Below are 19,729 nucleotides of genomic sequence, written 5' to 3'. Positions count from 1 at the left end.
ATAAATATGTTAATAATATCCTTAGCATTGAAAGTTAAGGAAAATATATGGAGAAAAAACAAAGGGAAATGATAAGATAAGAAAAAAATCTAAGGGTACGTTTGATAATTGTTTTGAAGAATAGATTTTTTTTTTCATAACAAAAAACAAAAAAAAAACACATTTGGTAACAAAAAAATGTTTTAAAACAAAAAATGATATGTTTTTAGAAAACATTTTTTTACTATTTTTTTCGTTTGTTTTCTGGGAGTTCTTTTAAAAAATAATTGTACAAACATATAGAATGATTAAAAATAAATCATTAAATATATATATTTTTTTAAACATATTTAAAAATATTAAAAATAGGTTTAAAATATTTTAAGTTTTCAAACAACTTTTGTTCTATAAAATATTTAAAAAAAAAAATTTCAAAAACCTTTCTTAAAAAATATTTTTTAAAACTATTTTCGAAAATAATTATCGAATAGATAATAAAAATTTTCATTGTTTGGTCATGCATAGAGAAATTTAGAGAAATGTTTTTTTTTTTTCTAAATATGCACTTTCCATAATTGATTAATAAATAAAAGATGAAAAAAATAAAATATATACAAAATGATTTGAATAACAGTAGATAAATACCATAATACTCAAATTAAAATGCTTTGAAAGTTACATTTGAACTAATATTAGAAATATCATTAATCTACTCTCAAAATATTAAATATTTTAAGGTCTAATATGGAAAAAACTTTCTATTTATTACGTGCTTTGAAACTTGAAATTGAAACCAAAATCACATTTTTTTTTTTTTAGAAATTAATCGTTTTTATAATAAGTGATATTTTTTTAAAATTCTTTTATATATTTGAATTGAAAATTTTGATAAGAAAATATAAGAGAAAGAAAATATTAAAAAAAATAAAATTAAAAATTAGATTTAAAATCAAATAAATTATTTTTATTATTTAAAATTCATTTAATTTATTTACGTCTTTTATATAACGATAAAATAATTTTAAAATATATAAATATTTTATTTATATTAATTATATATATATAATAAAACCAAACCCGAGAAAATTCTCCTTTTAAGTTTTAAGTCAAATGATATGAAATTATGGGTTTAAATTTTCACATATGTTTTATGATCAATTTATTATCTTTTTCCTTGTTATTTATTTATTTATTTATTTATATTAGTTTCATTTCCAAAATAACATGTTAGAATACTGTAGAATTTGCCTAGAAACAATTTGGCATATCCAAAGAAGATTGAAAGCAGGCCAAAAGGCAGAGCCGCCATTTCTCAGCAACAGCAGAAGGAGAGAGAAACATGGGAGTCCTCAAGCTGGACATTGCCTCCTCCTACTCTTCTCCTTTGCTGTTGCCAACAATTTCCCAGATTCCTCACAAGCCTCTTGCTTTCCTTTCCACTTTCTCCCCTTCCAAACTCTCTCCTTTCCCAGGCAAGTCTCACTCATTCCCTCAATTTCACCTTCTGTTTGGTCTCTAAGAAAAGAAAGGGAAAAAACCCAGAAAAATTAATTAGATTTTTTTAGTACATCTAGAGCAGTAGTCTTGTCTCATCCATTCCTCAATTTCACTTTCTGTTTGGTCTCTGAGAAAACCCAGAAAAATTGAATAAGAACGAGAATTTTGACTACATCTTAAACAGTCAAGCCAAAAATAAATTTGCGAACTATGCAATCCCATTCCTTTCCCGCATTTTCTGATCTACCGAACAGTGCATAATTCTCCTTTTTATTTATTTATTTTTTATTTGGGTTGTTCAGGTTGTCAAATTGAAGTGAGGAAAAGGGGGAGAAGTGGATCATCAAAGATAAGTTGCTCTGCAAATGCTGGGCAACTAAACGAGGTTAGAGTTGGTAAATGTTTCATGTCATTGATTCAATTCAATATATAAAAATTCTGAATTTTTTTTTTGTTTGTTTTTTTTGTTATTATTGATTGGGTTTTATGCAGACTGATTTGGTTGTGAAAGAGAAGAGTGTCTCTGTGATTCTTCTGGCTGGAGGAAAGGGAAAGAGGATGGGTGTAAGTTTCTGTCTTTATATTTATATATAGTTGATATAATTTTGGCCAATGTTGCTTTCTTCAATGTTTAGGAGGGTGGGTTTTTTTTTTTTAACTTTCTTTTTTTCTTGATTATTATTTGAAACAATGATGAGTTGCTAATTTTCTCAAAAGCTTAAGCCATGTTTAGTTCATGGAAAATTTGTGGAAAAATGTGGAAGAAGAGGAAAAATAGAAGGAAAGAAAATGTGAAAGAAAATAAAAAATGGATTTGAAGTCAATAAATTAATTTTATATGCCACTTTCAATTTTAACTTCTTTATATAAAGATTAAATAATTTGAAAATAAATAAATTTATAACTAATTTTAATTTTATTTGATTTTTTGTTTCATATTTTTCATAGTATGAGAAAATCATTATCCTTAATTTTTTTTAAAAAAAAAACTCTCCATAGTACTTTCCTACAAACATAGTGAAGATTATAGGATTTGAGTTCATGATATATGTCAAGCTAGACAACACTGGTTGCAGATAAATCACACATTTATGAACACAGATAATTAGGCCGGTAAATAATGGGGGAAGGACTCGAACTTGAGACCTTAGGGCTCACAATGTATATCATACTCCATCAAATGACATTATAAGACTTTCACTGATTGATTCATTTAGGCTCAGTACAAATCAACTCTTACCATGAATCTGCCAGATTTTTTGTTATATTGTAGGCCACTGAGTTGTTCTAACCTTTGTCCTCATGCTTGCAATTGGTTCAACCTTAATTGTAAGTACATCTGAGAATCCTTTCTAATTTGTTGGTTTTTCTTAATAGGCAAGCATGCCAAAGCAGTACCTTCCTCTCCTAGGCCAACCAATTGCTTTGTATAGGTAATGGCTATAACTAAACTCGAGATGATACTATACCAAATGTTTGGGGTAGGCTTTGGACATTTTTAGATGACTTCTGGAAACCAAGGCTATGATTGGTTCTTGGAAAATTTGAGGGAAAGGAAATAAAGAGGAAAAGGCAAATGAAAGAAAAAGTGAAGGAAAATAAAAAAAATAGATTTAAAGTCAATAAATTATTTTTATATGCTACTTCAAACTCATTTAGCTTATTTTAATTCTTTTATATAAAGATTAAATAATTTGAAAATATATAAGTTTTTAACTAATTATAATTGTATTTAATCTTTTGTTGTATTTTTGTAGCAAAACCAAACATTAACAAACCATTTTCCTTAACATTTTTTTCATTCCTTAGCATTTTCTGAAAACCAAACATAGCTTGAGTTTCTCAATAGCAGGTTGCCATAGGAAGGGACAATAGGTGTTATGCTTTTACATTAATCAATGAAAATGATGAGATCTGATGCTTTGACATTCCCACTTGGAAAACACTCATAGGCCGGATAACAATGGAGTAGGCTCACTGTAGCAATGCGTTAAATTTGTTCCTTCACACCTTCCAGGTGAACATATAATGCATAATAGTACCTTAGCCCATGTGGGTGCATATGTGATAAGCTGGTTAGTATCATGCAGAACAGTCTGCTTGATGTAAAAGGTCTCACAGCTGGGGTTATTGAGTGTGGGCATGATGTCTCTAAGGTTAAAACAGATTTTACCTGGCTCATATCTCATTGCTTCTTGGTGAAGTGGGACTAAGTTTTGACCATCACATTTAGCACATTCCTGGTTTTTCTTTTCTTCTCTTTCTTCACTTATTGATATGGTATCTTGTGTTGTCTTAACATAACTATATCCTGGTTTGCTGCAGTTTCTACACTTTCTCACGCATGAGTGCAGTGAAGGAGATTGTTGTAGTTTGTGATCCCTCATACAAGGATATTTTTGAAGGTTTGCGGGTTTTCTTTTCATGTATTTGATATTAAGAGCTTGCATATGAAGTGACATCCTTTTGAACAAGTACTTGCATTTTAGCTGCACAAGTGTACTTGCTGGGTTTTATAAAAGTCTTTTTAAATGAACATGTTGGTTTTGTTCTTAGATGCCAAAGAGAATATCCATATAGACGTTAAATTCACATTGCCTGGAAAGGAGAGACAAGATTCCGTCTATAGTGGACTTCAGGTGCGTGAAAAATGTTTTAATCATGAAAGTCCTATAATTTTTTTTTTTTTTATTACCATGTTTGGTTCCAGGAAAGTTTAAGGGAAGGAAAATGGAAATGAAAAATGTAAGGTAAGGAAAAGGTAAGCAACATTTATATAATTTTTCTCTTGCTTGGGTATCTATGTAAAAGTTGAAGGAAAATTAAATTGTTGAGGAATGCATTTTCCCTAAACTTTCCTCAACTCTATCCAAGTAAAATAGGGAGGAAAATCTTTTAGTATTTTACTTTCTCTTTCCCTTTATATTTTTTTCTTCACTTTTTTCCATGATATCCAAACATAAGAAAATTATTTTCCGTATCATTTTTGTCCATTTTCTAGTACTTTTCAAGAACCAAATATAGCCAATAAGAAACAAACTTTATTGAGAAGAGATCAAAGAAACTACCAAAAACGAGTGCCCCCTAAGCAAAAGAAAACGAAGGCAACGAAACTACTATATAAAATATTTTGTCTCTTCTCAGAAAATGTTTTTGGTTAATTGTCTAATTGCTGATGCTTCAATAAGTATTTTGCTTGCATTTCTTGATGACACACATTATTAGGTTTTAAGAGTGTGAGATGGCCACACTATCTAGGTTCTGCTCTTAGGGTTCAAATTCATTGATATTCTCTAGGATAGGCTTAAATGGATTACAGGAGTGATTGCATACAGAAACAAAATAGCAAACTTATTCCTAAGGTGTCTACTCTTACATATTCTTTTTATGTGTGCTCACATTGGTGTCGTATGCCATATGCAACATGCCATAAATTTGTATCTGATGCAGTGATGCTTCTAGTGATATATTTGCTCAAAATAGAAGTATGACTTGTACTTGCTTTACCTTGAATAAAGTTTGTATGCATAAATTGACTCTCAGTTTTGGTTCTTATTTTTAGTTGATGTCTCAGAATTGTCAAAAACCATGGGCTATGTTTGTTTCCCAGAAAATTTGACGGAAAATTCTAGGGAAGGGAAATAAAGAGAAAAGGTAAAAGAAAAGAGAAAGTGAAGGAAAAAAAAAAAAGATTTAAAATCAATAAATTATTTTACTTCAAACTTATTCCAATTATTTTAACAACAGTATATAAAGATTAAATAATATGAAAATGCATGAGTTTTTAACTAATTTTAATTATATTTTATTTTCTTTCGTATTTTTTATGATAAAACCTACACTAGGAAAATTATTTTCCTTAATTTTCTTTCTTTAATACTTTCCTGGAACCCAACATAACCTAAGAGAATATACGTTGCCATCATCTATAATTTATATTGGTAGTAGGTGTAATAGACTTCCTCATCATACTTTCAAGTTTGTTTTCTTATTGTTGAATGCTACTTTTGTGTACAGGCAGTTGATTTGAACTCCGAACTTGTTTGCATCCACGATTCTGCAAGACCTTTGGTATCTACAGAAGATATAGAGCAGGTTTGGGCTGAGGAATGTTAATGTACAAATGAATCTAGTTCATAGGATTAAGTTGTTTCTTGGAGACAGCCATTGATAAAGCAAATTTTTCATACTTGATAATCATTACTGTGTGCTAGTGTGTTTCCCATTACCCTTTAGGTGTATTACTTAAATTATCCAGAATGCTTTGGATGTATAGTTTTCGGCTTTTAGACAGCTATACCTAGCCAGTTTTGAACTACATTCTTACTGTGATTTCCCAAGTTAAGGCTGATCAGGTATTTCTCTTTTTTGTTATTAGGTCCTTAAAGACGGACGGCTGAATGGAGCAGCGGTACTTGGTGTTCCTGTTAAAGCTACTATCAAAGAGGTAAGAATGCACTTGGAAAACATTACCAAAGGACAAGAAAATTAATCATATAAGCTCATTCTCAGCATTAACATAACTCTGATAATTTTTTGAAAATAAACTCATGGGTATGATTTATGATAGAGTTCTGGCTGATGAAAACTCAACAAACTGAAATTTGTTCAAATTTTTCTGTGCAGGCAAACAGTGAATCTTTTGTAGTAAGAACTCTGGACCGAAAAACACTTTGGGAAATGCAGACCCCACAGGTTTTCTGTTGAAGAGTTTAAAGAACTTGATGTTCAATAAAGCCTTTTTGCTGAAGTAGCTGCTATATTGATATTAATATCACTATATTACTACTAATTTTTGTGTAGGTCATCAAGCCTGAGCTGCTAAGAAAAGGTTTTGAGCTCGTAAATAGGTATCTAACCATTCACAATATGCTATTTTACGGGCTGTGATTGTTGTGCACAAGAATTGTTCAAGGAATGCTGAAAGAACAAAGAAAACTAAAACAAAAGGTTGAACAATAGCCTTAGCAACAACTAGGAACAATTCAAACTGTTGATTCGAATTGGAAATGATACAGAAAAATTCCCTTCTCCAATAAGTCCTGCAACCAAATAAGCTCAGCAGAGCAGGCCTCCAAACTTTCCTTTTCCCCTCAAAGACAAATCTGCCCTGCCAACTAGACAAAGAAACCTTCATAGACTAAGGCACCCATGGGATAACAAATGAGGATAAAAGTGAAGACTCACAAACTATGAGCTGTTCCATAATGGTTTAGTGAGTGATTTGCAGACTCCTCGCCAGGATCCTACCCTTCTGATGAATTGGTTGACAGCCAGAATCTTTTGTGACTCTACCAATATGTAGGAAACCTGATCACAGAGGGAGTCTTTATCCTCCCTACACTGAAAACAGCCAATTCAAAAAGATTGAACATAGAAGATTCCACCAACTCAAGCTCCAAATCATATAACCTTCTGTGAAACCTAAGATTCCAAGGCAAAGATTTCCATACCAAACATCAAACCAAAGATTTAATGCGAAAGCAATAACATAACATACAATAGACATTATACAACCAATTGAATTGCCCTTCTCATGGACTCCAGAATTACAGTGCTTTGTTGAAACCGGTGATGCAAACCCTGTTTAATAAGTTCAAATCTACATTTCCTGAAAAAACTCGTGGAATTTGCAACTTTGTGGAACTAGAAATCTACCCTGTTCACCATCCTCAACTGAATTACAAACTGTCGACCAGTTCTCTGGCCTGGAAGGCAATTCCTTGACTGGTTCCAGGGGAGGAAGGTCTTAAAATGTTCATTTCTTCAACTAGAAATGATTTTACCCTAGAGTTTTTATAGGAAACAATGGAAGCATGTGGACTTAATATTTACTAGTTGTCTAGTACTGAACCATTCTCATCACTGTGAAGTGCCACATGGTTCTATGCATGAAAATGAGACAAGGGAAGGCTGAGATGTCAAAAGTAGTGCATGAATAAGAGGAAGGCAATTGAGATGAAAGCCTATGATTCTAAAAAAGATGGCCCAATTGAGGAACAGGGTGACAAAGGATTCATATGACCTCCAAATAGTTGGAATAAGACTTTGATGAATTGAGTTTTTCTTTAGCTAGAATTTCTAATATAGGCCGACATTGCCATTTCTATTCATATGCATTTTATTCCAATGTCATTATTGTTTACTACTATGATTAAAAAAAACCCAAGTATAGGAAACAAATTTGAGTATTCATACTTTTTTCTACAGAGAATGCCTTGAGGTCACCGATGATGTGTCTATCGTGGAGCACCTTAAGCATCCTGTGTTCATCACCGAAGGATCCTACACTAACATCAAGGTAGCGGAACTCTCTACATTGATCGTATTCAAAGTCTATTACATGCATGATTCACCAAGCATTATTTGAATTACAAATCAATGTGCCCTAATTCTTTGATATGCAGGTCACTACTCCTGATGATTTGCTACTTGCTGAGCGGATATTGAATCTCGACTCTGGAGAGGAGTAAATTTTGTTCTTCGTTACCTTGTTCCATTTTGTAACTATAAACTCCAATGAGAATGTAGTCCATTTTTTTGAAAAGCTAAAGCACAATTATGAAGGATTCTAGCAGAGATGAATGAAGATTTTGACTGAATAATGTAATAAGTTATGTGGGGGGAAAAGCTGGATTCTGAACCGAACCGATTGTTTTCTATGGTTTCATAAGTGCTTCCCTACCACGGGAAGCAACAAGTTAGCTAAGCATACTAGGCATCTGGATTTAGAATCTGCTTTCAATGGCATCTTACTTTGGCTATGTTGAAATATCAATTTTTCAAGAAGCTTAAGTTTATAGGATTTGAACCCGATATTGTATGTCATGCACTTTAACACCTTCCTCACACGTGACCCAAAATCCACACGTGGAGACACGATCCCATAGGCAAACAACCACAATCAACCACTTTTGGGCTTACATGCAAGCTTAATTAATTAAGATAAATATTATGCAATGAGGTTCCAATGGATGACTTCACACCACACAAGGGTTTTGATACCATGTTTAATTACAATTTTCACACAAAGTTTAAACTTTAAAAAAAATTGATTGTCCAACATGGTGTCAAGACCTTGTTTTGACGAGAGATCATCTGTTCAAATTTCAATCCTTCATTTATTAAGCCTAAAAGAGGCTGATTGCAGATGTTTATCTGTAAGTCTACCCATACTTGCATATGGGATTGCACGTGAAGAAAGATGTTATTGTGGGCCCAAATCCTTTTGGACTTAGCAACTTAAGCAATGCTTATTAAGGTTTTTGATGCGCAAAACCCCCGTTCCGGTCGAGTTGAATCTTGAATCATAACACTCCATTTCTCCTCTTAGTAACAAAGCAAGAGTCTGAATTTGCTTAACATTGTATTCTTCCCTTCTTCCTGAATACAAACATGGGGATTAACATCTACATCTATGCTGTAGATGTCTATTTTTCTCTTCACGATTCAGCCATCAATGTGAAATCATGCTCTAATGATCAATGAGAAAGTAATAACACCAAAACTCGAGACAAAAATCTTCCTGATGTTGGCATACAGAGTTGGTTGTAGGCAGTTTACAAACCCTAATTCAACAAAATGAAAGAGCAATTGAATACCCAGTCTTGGAACAATGCCTAGAAATACATGAAAATCTAGCAGCGACCCATGTTGATCTGAGAAATGCTTGTAGAGTCTAGGATCTTTTAACCTTACCGTCTTTTCTGCGAGCCAAACAAGGTCAGAATAAAACTGGTCTTTTGTTTATTGAGGCCTCATTGATGGAGAAAGAACAGAAGAAAATATTCAAAGTTTTTTGCTGTCCCTCTTTTCCTTTATTGATCCCAGAAAAATTGGCTGGATCTAAAGAAATGCAGAAGGCCAAACACATTACATTTACATTAATTTTCTTTTTCCCCCATATTCCTGAAGAATGGCTAAACTGGAAAAATAAATACAGAAGAATAACTGAATTTTCTGGGTTATGTTTTGAATCTGCTGTCTGTCTTCCTTGATTTCCCACACTCACCAAAGCATGGGAATCGTCCTCGTCCAACTTTGGGTGATGGAAGAGGAGGCCGTTGTTTAATCTGGTTCAGATACACGAAAAAAAGGGTATGCTTCATCAAAGTGAAAGAAATTTTCTTAGATACAAGGACAGCGAAAATATACGAGCAGCCAGCCTACCTTTCCCCTTTTAGGAGGTTTGTCGTTATTCCAACAGAAAAAGCTGTTGCAACCTACACTTCCAGTCCCTGATTCATATCCCCTAGATACAAACACAATGAGCAAGCGCATTAAACAACAGATAGATCTCCATATACTCACACCTAAGCATACCAATGTTTCCATAGAACTCTACAGAAGAGTACACCAGGATATACTGTGTATAAACTTTTTAGAAGTAAATCTCATGTACACCTTCAGCTGGTAAATCAGCAGACTGCTAATAATGAAATCATGAACAATAAAATGAAAACGATTGTGACAGAACATGTTAATGGAATAAGCTGATGTTGGAACAACCTGAATACCATCTGTTGCAAGTATTTCAATCTCATTATTCTTAATTCAAATATAATGACAATAGTAAACATTCGAAAATTGCATGGTAAAAACCTAGTTCACATAAATATTTTTTTATGTGAAGCCCATGAACCTTGCAATATTTTCCTTGTAGAGGAAGTTCGCTCACTTTTTAGTCCGGGATTTTCAGGATTTTATATTGCATCTAATACAAATGCAACCAAATCTAGGGAAGCAGCTAACCTAGTCTATTTTCCAAGTTTCAAGCAATCATGTGGAAGAAATTTGAGGGTAAATAGAAATGATTATGTCATGAACAATCATCAATAAATAAATGTGGCAAAGACTTACATGCTTTCTTTGTTGAAATTGGCCACAAAGCTGCTATCATGAAGTGAGCTTGGAGATATGGGATAATGATCGACTCTTTTACCAACTGGGTCCTTCTGAAGGGCCCTTCTATCATTGATCTTCAAAACTTTGATTTCATGGTTTAGTTCATCTTCCCATTTCTGAGAGGGCACACCTACTGAATTCATGGATTCAACTTGATTTTGACGATAGCTACCATCTTGGGGAAGGATTTGATTCTTCTCAGGTTTCAACCGACTCATCGACCTAGGTGTGCCTTTCTCTGCAACCTGCAACCATGCAGTTTCTAATCTCTGTTCGCGAATTATGGAGTCAATCCTATGCATTGGAATCTCCTGATTCCTCTCTTTTGTACTACTTCTTTCAATGTGCCCTTCAGCCAATTCATCTGTAGGTCCAAATGTTCTATCTAGCAGTGGAGAACAATTAGAAGGATCTCGTGATCCACCTCTCAGCTTACCTTCAGAATCATTAAAGCTTCCTCTGGATACTTTAAGCAGCTCCTGATGTGAGGAGTCTAGATCTGAATCTATTCCTTTCATGCTGAATGCTTTTCTTTCCCCTTCGACTGCTGCAGTTGTTTCCCTTTGCTTCAGGCCCAAAGTATCTGGCAACCCAACTGCTTTCATGTTCATAGAAATTTCACCATCTGGCAAGAGGATTATTTTAACTTCTACATTACTTCTCATAACTATCTCAATTGAGTTTGTGATACTACTCAGAAACCTCTCAGCTCTACATTTAATATCTTCATCCTGAAATGCAACATAAGCAACCAGACCACCTGCAAGCAGAACCATATTAGACTAGAGAGCCCAGGAGGCAAATTATTAGGAGTAAGCCAGCTTACGTAGCAGGTTCAGAAACAATAAAAACTTTGACCCGATTCAGAAATTCTCCTGGTTTTTGACAAGATATAAACCAATTAAGGCATAGACTTTCAGTTGAAGAAACCACTCTCTGATCATTCACATTCTTGTGATTTTACTTGGTACAGTGTTTAGACCATTTTTTGCCCCCTATTAAGCTATAATTGACTTTTTAGACTCAACACCAAAGCCTTGGCATAACATTCTATCTATGCTACTTGTATGTGCAATAGAGTTGAGATTATGTGCTTAAATTTACAATAAACGTGAAGGATGTGGAACATTGATATGCTATAAATTTACAATCTTTTCTTTTCGTGAATTTCTATCAAGATGTACACCTTCCCTTGAGCTCTCCTTCAAATTGAACTGCATTTCATGTGTAAAAGATAAACTCACTTAAAGGAAGGGAGGAAAAGAGAGAAAAAAAAACCTAGCAAATTGACCAAAACATTGAAACAATCTTTTTCCAAATATTCAAAAGAAGTCAAATTCCCAAAAGTTCAACAGGTACTAAGTTTCATTTGTGGAAGCAGGATGTGCCAACCTAAGTTAGATATCAATTAAATGCAAGATGAACTCAAGCCCTTGGCTTGGGAACCATGTATAATCCATAGTTCAGTAGCTTTACAACATCAAGGTCCCTAAGCTTAAGACCTTGTGATCTGTAATTTGGGACTCTCACAAACTAATTGTTTTATTAAGTGCCAGAGCAAGAAAACTTCAACAGGATTGGTCAACATCCACTTTTCACAACTGTGAAATCCAGGCTACTCATACTGAATATAGAAGATACATACATGCATACCTAAATAAATAAATAATAACTAAGTTTTCTTATCATGAAAATCACTTGGATCTAATGTCTTACTCCAGAAAAGTGAAGAAATAATGAAGCAATGTATTGAGTTAACAATCTCATGCCAAGTACTTGTCAATCATTCACAGGAATGGAAAATATTTTTTCATAGGAAGATATGGAAACAAATATCAACATAAGTTCATAGAAAGATATGGAAACAAATATCAATATAAGTTCCTAAAATATTTACCACATTACAATTTGAAATGAAATCAGCAGCAAACAACTTCTTTCTACCCTAGAATAGTGAAATGAATACTTATTAAAGGTTAAAACTTCTTCTTGCCAAGTTCTGTTTTTCAGTTTTATTAGTGAAAGATGGGGCAAATAGTCTTATGGGCTTACCTTCAGCTTCAGAGATTGATACAAGCTTTCCATGAGCGTGTAGCAGCTGCCTCAGTGTCTTTGAATGGCACCTCTCAATACACCGCTCCCAGATATCATCCAACTTATCTGCATTAATGCATCTAAAGACCATATTCCCCATCATAACATCATCATGTGAGGAAGCAGAGGCACCACTATTCCTAAATTGACTGTGCACAGGCTTGGCATTGAAATTAAAACCATCAACTAGGGACAATAAATCCCCCTGATGGGTGGAATTTTTTTCAGCTGATTTAGGCATGGAAATAGGAGAAAATGATTTCCGAGGCATATGGTGAGCATCAGGCTTCTGCTTGTGAACAATAGTAGCATCTCTAGAAGCACTTGATGGATCATCCTCAGTTGTCTTTGAGCTCTGCCTCCTACTGCTGCCAGACAGAGTAGGATCAGGTGAAGGGGAACCAAGCTGTAAGAGAGTTGCCGTAAACCATGTTGAACGTTCACTTGAAACCCTTAGTTGTTTCTCAGCCTCTGAGAGAAGCTTCAAGGCATGCTTTAATCTATCCATTTCTGCCTCTGTCACTGTCAACAACCCAAACCACCCATAGCAATAATTAATACGAATTGAAAGGAGAAAAATGACAATATTTTGCAAATATATTTAGGATTAGCATCAGAAGATTCAGAAAACTTGAGGCGAGGAATTTCTAGTTGATGGCAAGAACATTAGAACTGTTTTTGTCTAAATCACATTGTAAACTTACCAGAATTTTTCCAATGATGGCATAACATGTGTAAAAGTGTTGGAAACAGAAAAAAATCAAGGAAAATCAATATCAACCAATTAGAACATAATACTGAAAGATGGGCTTAAAAAAATAAAATAAAATGTTATTCATTTATATTAATTGTATATATATATTGTAATATTAAACTGCAAAGAAAATAAGAATAAAATAAGCTCGTGTATTTAGTATATAGGCACTAGCAAAGAAAGCAACTAGAGGTAATTTAAACTTTTTTAAGTAGAAAAGAAGTGCTTTGAACTTTTAAGCAATCCTGATACATGAATTCAACAGCTGAAGCAAATAGCAGAAGAATTATAAATTTATGATAGTTAAGGAACAGGGAAAAGATGGACACTTATATCTGAAAAAAAAAAAAAAAAAAAAAAATAGATGGTCACTTATACTGAAATAGCATTAATCACAAACCATTCAGCAGGTGAACAGAAATCTGAGCCCTTAATGGTTTGAGAAGCCTCTTTTACTTTAATAATAGGCAGAGAGCAAATAGTATAGACTAGAGAAATGTCAAAAGGAGTGCAACCAAGTACAAAGAAGGTACACTAGTATGGTATGGGTAACCTATGGGAACCAATTAAACTCAGGACCTGTCATCACCTAATTGAGCTCTGAGATTACTCTTAAGGCAAGGGACACTCACACAGATGAAAGCAATTAGGAGGGCTGGCTCCACTAGCTCTCTAAGACCAGCCACACAATGTGTAGTTGTAAAGGGGAAGGTACTTTCTCAATGTTATAGCTTCCAGTTGATCCAAAGAAAGAGCATAAATCTAATAATAATGTTTCCCTCTGAGATTAATTGATTATGGTTGCATAAGACTCTTTTTTTCGTTTACCATTATAGCTATGGAAATTCATTTAATAGAACAAGAGGGACCATGGGAGGGCTACTCCAGTACAATATTTCAACATGCTACACTAATACTTTTAAAGAATGATGATACTGAAAAGTACTATACTCCACCCTAAGCCTAAAGCTCGATCAGTAGCTTTGTTTCCCTCCTCAAGATCATGCCAAAACAATTTTATTTTATATTTATCACTTTTTGACTCCAATTATAAACATAGATTAAAAAGTTTTTTTTTTTTTTTGATAGGTAAAAGAAGTAGTGTATTTAAAAAGGTATACAGGATGTATACACATACAAAAAAACCAATGGGGGCGGGAACGCACAAAAACGACCGCACCCTATGGGGACCCTAACCAATCCACAAAATCTATCAAAGAAGTAACAATATCCCCCGTGTACACTCTAACCCAATCCTAAAAGATACTCATGCATGAGGAAAACACTAAGTAAACAAACAATGTGAGCAAAACAGATAAGTAAACAAATAGTGTGAGCGAACACATAGGTAAACAAATTTAAATGTAGAAAATAAACAAGTTCAAATGGTATTAAAATTATTTTTTATTTTTTTGATAGGCAAATAGAAATTCATACAGAAGGCGCCTAATAAATAATATTAAATATGTTTGACAAGTTATCGTAATTGTTTTGAATGAGATCTCTTGCAGGCAAATTACCCTTGAGAGACCGGTAAAACATGGAGGAGAGAGAATCTGTATCATCTCATGATACCTAGTATAGATGATAGGAGAATCAAACTTGAATACAACTATATGTAAAACCTTATTGTTCAATTTATTAAAAATTTCTTTTTGTGGGCTCAAACTTTACTAATTACTCAATCTGCTGTTTTTAATTGATCAGAAAGGAAAAAAACAAGCTATTTAATTTTGCAATTATAGAGTCTGCAGTGTCATTATGACATCAAGGCTGACTGCAACCCAGTAACCTGGCCCCTAAACAGATAAACCAGCATTCATTTTGAATCTCTCAATCCCAATAAGCATGCTTTTAAGAAATTATTGGTGATTTCTGCTCAAGAAAGAAATTGTTGAAGATTGGAACTTTTTCTTAGGAAAATTGGTGGTTCTATTTTTTTACAAAAGCCAAAAAGGACCTAGATTGAAGGGCAGGGGAAGAAGAGGGGTCTGCCTATGATTCAACTAGGAGTAGAGATAGATTTGAACAGAAGCCAACCCCAAAATGTAGATACAAGACTTTATTGAGTACAGTAGAGTTTCAGCTACTAACTTAAAGACTTAAATTATGATGAACCTCAAAACAATTACTCGAGTATCATTTCAATAACAAAGATTGAATTTCTAGAATTACAGATCCTAGCAATTTGTTTTTATTAATTTCAAGAAAGAGACAAATTTAGCAGAGTTGTAGATATTGTTTATACAATGAGACCAGATTCATTCCCTTATTCCGAACCTAATGTCAATGACCATTATATCCACCAGCTATGTTAATGACAATGCAGACAAGGCAACCACAGAATAACTACCAAAGAAACAAATTTGTTGCTTCAGAAAATTGTGAGATCTTATCCAAAGGGGTTAGAAATGACTGTGCCATGATTATAGACTATTAATTAAGTTTCCTTAAGGTACTTACAAAGTGTTTGAATTTGCCATGGATATTAATTCATCCATTGAGTTTCATATAGGATTTGAAATGCATTCAGTGAACAATCTGCTGGATTTAAAAGAGTGTTTATATTTCCCACCATTGCTCAAAATATGGAAATTTTCACAATAGGCCCCACTTCCAATCCATTTTATCCAGGTGTTTACCGTGCAGCCCCCATATTACACTACCAAATTTGTATTTAAGGATTTCTAGGACCTTTTTATAAGCTTAAGAGATCTGTAAAACAAAATAGACTAATTCATTTAAAAGTATAGATCTAAAATATTTGGCCATAGGAGCTTGACTTTAAAAGAAACAACTATATCATAGTCAAGTGGATTATACTCACGACTTCGTCCCCCAAAGAATGAATCGCTTTGTTGGGCATCAACAATGTGATATGTTCCAGCAATGATATCCATAATAAGGCTGGCCAATTGAGACATCAAAACTATTGGATCAACTCCAGAGTCCATTAGCTCTCTGGCTCTTTTCACTGTTTCTGCAGTGTCTGATGACATGGCTAACTCCAAAAGTTCCAGTAGTTTCTCATCTGAAACAACACCCACCTACAGCAAAGAAAATAAATAACATAAACAAGTTTGAACCAATTCACCTTATGGTTAAAAGGATCTAGAAGAAGTATTCAGCTAGCTAAAATTTGCTAAAAAATGGTTTTTTCCTAGTTCTCCACCAAGGAAAAAAAAACACTATAAGATCAGATCAACAATCCAACTCTTAGCTCAAGCTAAAAGGCCAAGGTTTTTGGTCTTCATCTACTAAATTCATATCAAGTACACTGTCTCAAGTGAAATTCAACAGCCAAATCGAACATTGTAAGCTGCAAGGAGGATAATGTATTTGGAGCTCTAGCAGGAAACAGAATTAATCACAAAAATAAAAATGGTTTAAAAATTGAACCAGACTGTGTCATGGAAGCATGGTCGCAAACTCACAAGGTCATTTACAAGAGACGTAGTGATTCTCTTCCCCAGCAAACTCAATTGGTCTAACATAGTTTCTGCATCTCGAAGGGAACCATCAGCATTTAAGGCAATCAACTCCAATGCATCTGATTCAACATCCAGATTCTCGTCATCAGAAATTTTCCTCAACCTGGCAACAATATCACCTTCTTTGATTTTGTTGAAAAGGTATTTCTGACACCGTGAAAGTACAGTACGAGGCACATTTTCAAGATCAGGTGTTATGAATATGAACACAACTTGTGGTGGCGGTTCCTCAAGAAATTTGAGAAAAGCAAGCCAAGTCTTAGAGGGCAATAAATGGCACTCATCAATAACAAAAACCTTGTATGGTGAAAGAGGTGATGGAGTTCCAAATGGCATGGTTTTCAAAAGGTACCTCATTCTGTCCATTCCCTTCTTATTGGTGCCATCAACTTCCCTAAAATGCCTGCTCTTTCCAGATATGAAGTCACTGCATTCCCTGCAGATCCCACATGGCTTAGTTTCTCCAACTGCCAAACAATTCAAAGCAGCAGTGAAAATCCTAGCTGTGGATGTTTTCCCCGTCCCACGGGGACCCTGGAAAAGATATACAGGGGCAATCCTTCCCCTGGAAATGGCATTGACAAGGGACTGAACAACAATATTCTGACCAATCAATTCATCAAAGAACATTGGCCTATATTTCTGACTCAAGCTACTAACATTTTCAGGGCTACCTTCCTCTTCCCTCTCCCCATTTAGAGCCACAAGCTCCATAGCCTCTTGACTCCTACAACTCGAAGACCACCTCCTCCCATCCAACCTACTCAAGGCCTCTAAATCTAGCTCCCCAAAATTTGTAGAAAGCTCATCATCACTTCTCCCAGTTCCCATAGATGACCCTCCATGGCCATCACAACTGTTGGTCAGCAATGGGAGCAGACCCTGAGGAGTCATTGAAACACTTCTCCTCTTCTTGGAACCCAACGGCAGCCCATGGCGCCTGGGGTATATGGTCTGACTCCCACACAACATGCTACTTCCTTTTCTCCTTATAGTATCAGAAAGCGAAGGGGAGTCACAGCTCCCACTCCCACATATCCCTCTGTGTCTTGGTGTTGACCTCCTAGACCAGTAACAAGGAATCCCACATCCCTGCCGGCCCGGCAAATCCAATTGATCATCTACCTCATCATCCCCATCATGTAGGGAGGCTGTAGTCCCATCCCAGGACTCAACAGTACTGGGGTTTCGATTGCCATACGGATTATAAGAGCTAGTGGACAATGCAGGCGTACTGTACGAATAAGAAGAGTCATCTTTTCGTTTGCTCCTCAGCAATCTAGATGAGGACCGAGACCAATTCCTTTGCCTCAGCCTTGACAGCAAGGGAGAGGCCTCGCAAATTCTCCGAAAATCCTCGGAATTGTAGTACTCTTCCGTGTCATCCGACTGCTCCACTGAGTCGTCCCGCCCTAAAATCCCCTCCAGCAATCGCTTCGAATTGCCGGAGCGAGCAGTGTTGAGCTGCTGCTGCTGCTGCTGGTGTCTCAACAAAGCAATGGAGTGTACATTCTTGCTGCTCTTTTTCTTCTTAATCCCACTAGGTCTGCCCATTGCCACCAGATTCGCATCTCTGCATCTGAAGATCATCGAAGCGTGGTGCCGCCGGTGCCGCCGGCCGCCAATGTAGGTGTCGCTCTTGGAATCCACGCCATTCCGCCAATCGCTCAAGCTGTCATCCACGCTCGATCCATCAACGCCGTCTTCATCGTCCTCGTTCTCACCGTTCACCGACGATTTCGCCTTCTGACTAGCACTCCTCCAATTGTATAGAAACACTCTCCTCGACTCCTCCGGTGGCCGGGGCGGTGGAGGCGGCGGCTGAGGTGGCGGGGGCGTCGCAGCGGAGAGGGATAGAGATCTGGCGGTGCTGAGCGGAGACCGCCAGGAAGACGTGGTTCCTGGATCTCGCAAGACCCGAGCTGCCTTGCGAATTTGAGTAAGCTGCTTCTTCTGCAAGTGGAAGTTGCTGGGATCCATCACAACCATTTCTGACATTTTCTCTTCAACCAATCAACCTTGTCTCTGATTTTGCATTTTGCAAAACGTATACGAGAAATGATTTCAAATATGAGATTTATTTAGATCAACTACAACCAATCTTTTTACTATTTCTTGCCATTTCCACATCCATGATGCAAATCAAAATCTAACATAAAGAGTGATTTCAAATAACAACCACAGATTAATCTCAAATGTGAAATGCAACTCCTACAGAAAGAGAAAGAGAAAGAGAAAGATCGTATTAGGGTTTTGGATGGAGATGGATGTTTAGTTAATTGCGATGGATTCTTGAGAGCCAAAAAATCGAACTTCCCTCCAAACTCCAAGTCCAAGCCTGGTGTCCCGGGATTTCCTGTCCCTCTGTTTTTACCTATGATTGTCCTCCGAAAATTTAGAAATTATACATTTTTCTCTTTATTTTGCTTATTTATATATATATATATATAATTTAGAAATAAATACATTTTTAATAATTTTAAATTTTATTTACTAAGAAAAATATTTTCTTACTTTTTTGTTTTTTTTCTTAAAAAATTAAATTTAGCATAAATTGCAAAATTTCTGGTGGAGTTGATTTTGAGGGCCAAAATTTCCTCAAATATTTGGATATGTTTCTCAAAATGACTTAGAAATTTCTTTTGTGGGTTTGCCTTTAGGTGGATATTAATTGAGTATGAAATTCAAGATTGATCATGATTGAATAAATATCAAAATTATTTGATTCCAAAGGAAATTAGTGGTTGTCAATGCCTTTAGAAAATAGACTTAGATATCTTATCGTTAATCATGGAATGTCGCTTGGGTTTTTTTTATTTATTTTGATTTTGTCAATAATTTCGTATCTTTTATTAATTTATGGTCTGTTTGATAATTATTTTTGAGAATAATTTTTTAATATCTAAAACAATAAAAGTAAGAAAACATATTTGGTAATCAGTAATTGTTTTTATTTTTTATTATGAACAATGAAAATAGGTTGTTTTTTTAGGACAGTTGGATATAAAAA

General features: G+C 34.9%; 2 protein-coding genes across 2 annotated transcripts; one reads left to right on the top strand and one right to left on the bottom strand.

Moving 5' to 3' along the window:
- The first annotated feature begins 1,238 nt into the window (after positions 1-1,238).
- LOC117926138 (2-C-methyl-D-erythritol 4-phosphate cytidylyltransferase, chloroplastic) lies at positions 1,239-8,248 on the top strand. Its single transcript, XM_034845215.1, has 12 exons — positions 1,239-1,451; positions 1,779-1,861; positions 1,969-2,040; positions 2,854-2,909; positions 3,802-3,881; positions 4,033-4,115; positions 5,494-5,571; positions 5,855-5,923; positions 6,103-6,171; positions 6,280-6,326; positions 7,687-7,777; positions 7,884-8,248. Exons 1-12 carry the CDS (start codon positions 1,319-1,321, stop codon positions 7,947-7,949), a joined length of 927 nt encoding a protein of 308 aa, XP_034701106.1. The 5' UTR covers positions 1,239-1,318; the 3' UTR covers positions 7,950-8,248.
- Positions 8,249-8,878: 630 nt separating this feature from the next.
- On the bottom strand, positions 8,879-19,089 carry LOC117926897 (protein STICHEL). The gene is made up of 6 exons (XM_034846203.1): positions 16,663-19,089; positions 16,056-16,275; positions 12,433-12,996; positions 10,336-11,140; positions 9,646-9,727; positions 8,879-9,548 (listed from the first exon to the last, which is right to left on the bottom strand). The coding sequence occupies exons 1-6, from the start codon at positions 18,715-18,717 to the stop codon at positions 9,441-9,443; spliced, it is 3,834 nt and encodes a 1,277-aa protein (XP_034702094.1). The 5' UTR covers positions 18,718-19,089; the 3' UTR covers positions 8,879-9,440.
- Between the last annotated feature and the right edge of the window lie 640 nt (positions 19,090-19,729).

This window comes from Vitis riparia, chromosome 12 (assembly GCF_004353265.1).
Source record: "Vitis riparia cultivar Riparia Gloire de Montpellier isolate 1030 chromosome 12, EGFV_Vit.rip_1.0, whole genome shotgun sequence".
Classification (NCBI taxonomy): domain Eukaryota; kingdom Viridiplantae; phylum Streptophyta; class Magnoliopsida; order Vitales; family Vitaceae; genus Vitis; species Vitis riparia.
Note: the sequence above shows the minus strand (reverse complement) of the source record. Positions and strands in the feature narration are given on the sequence as shown.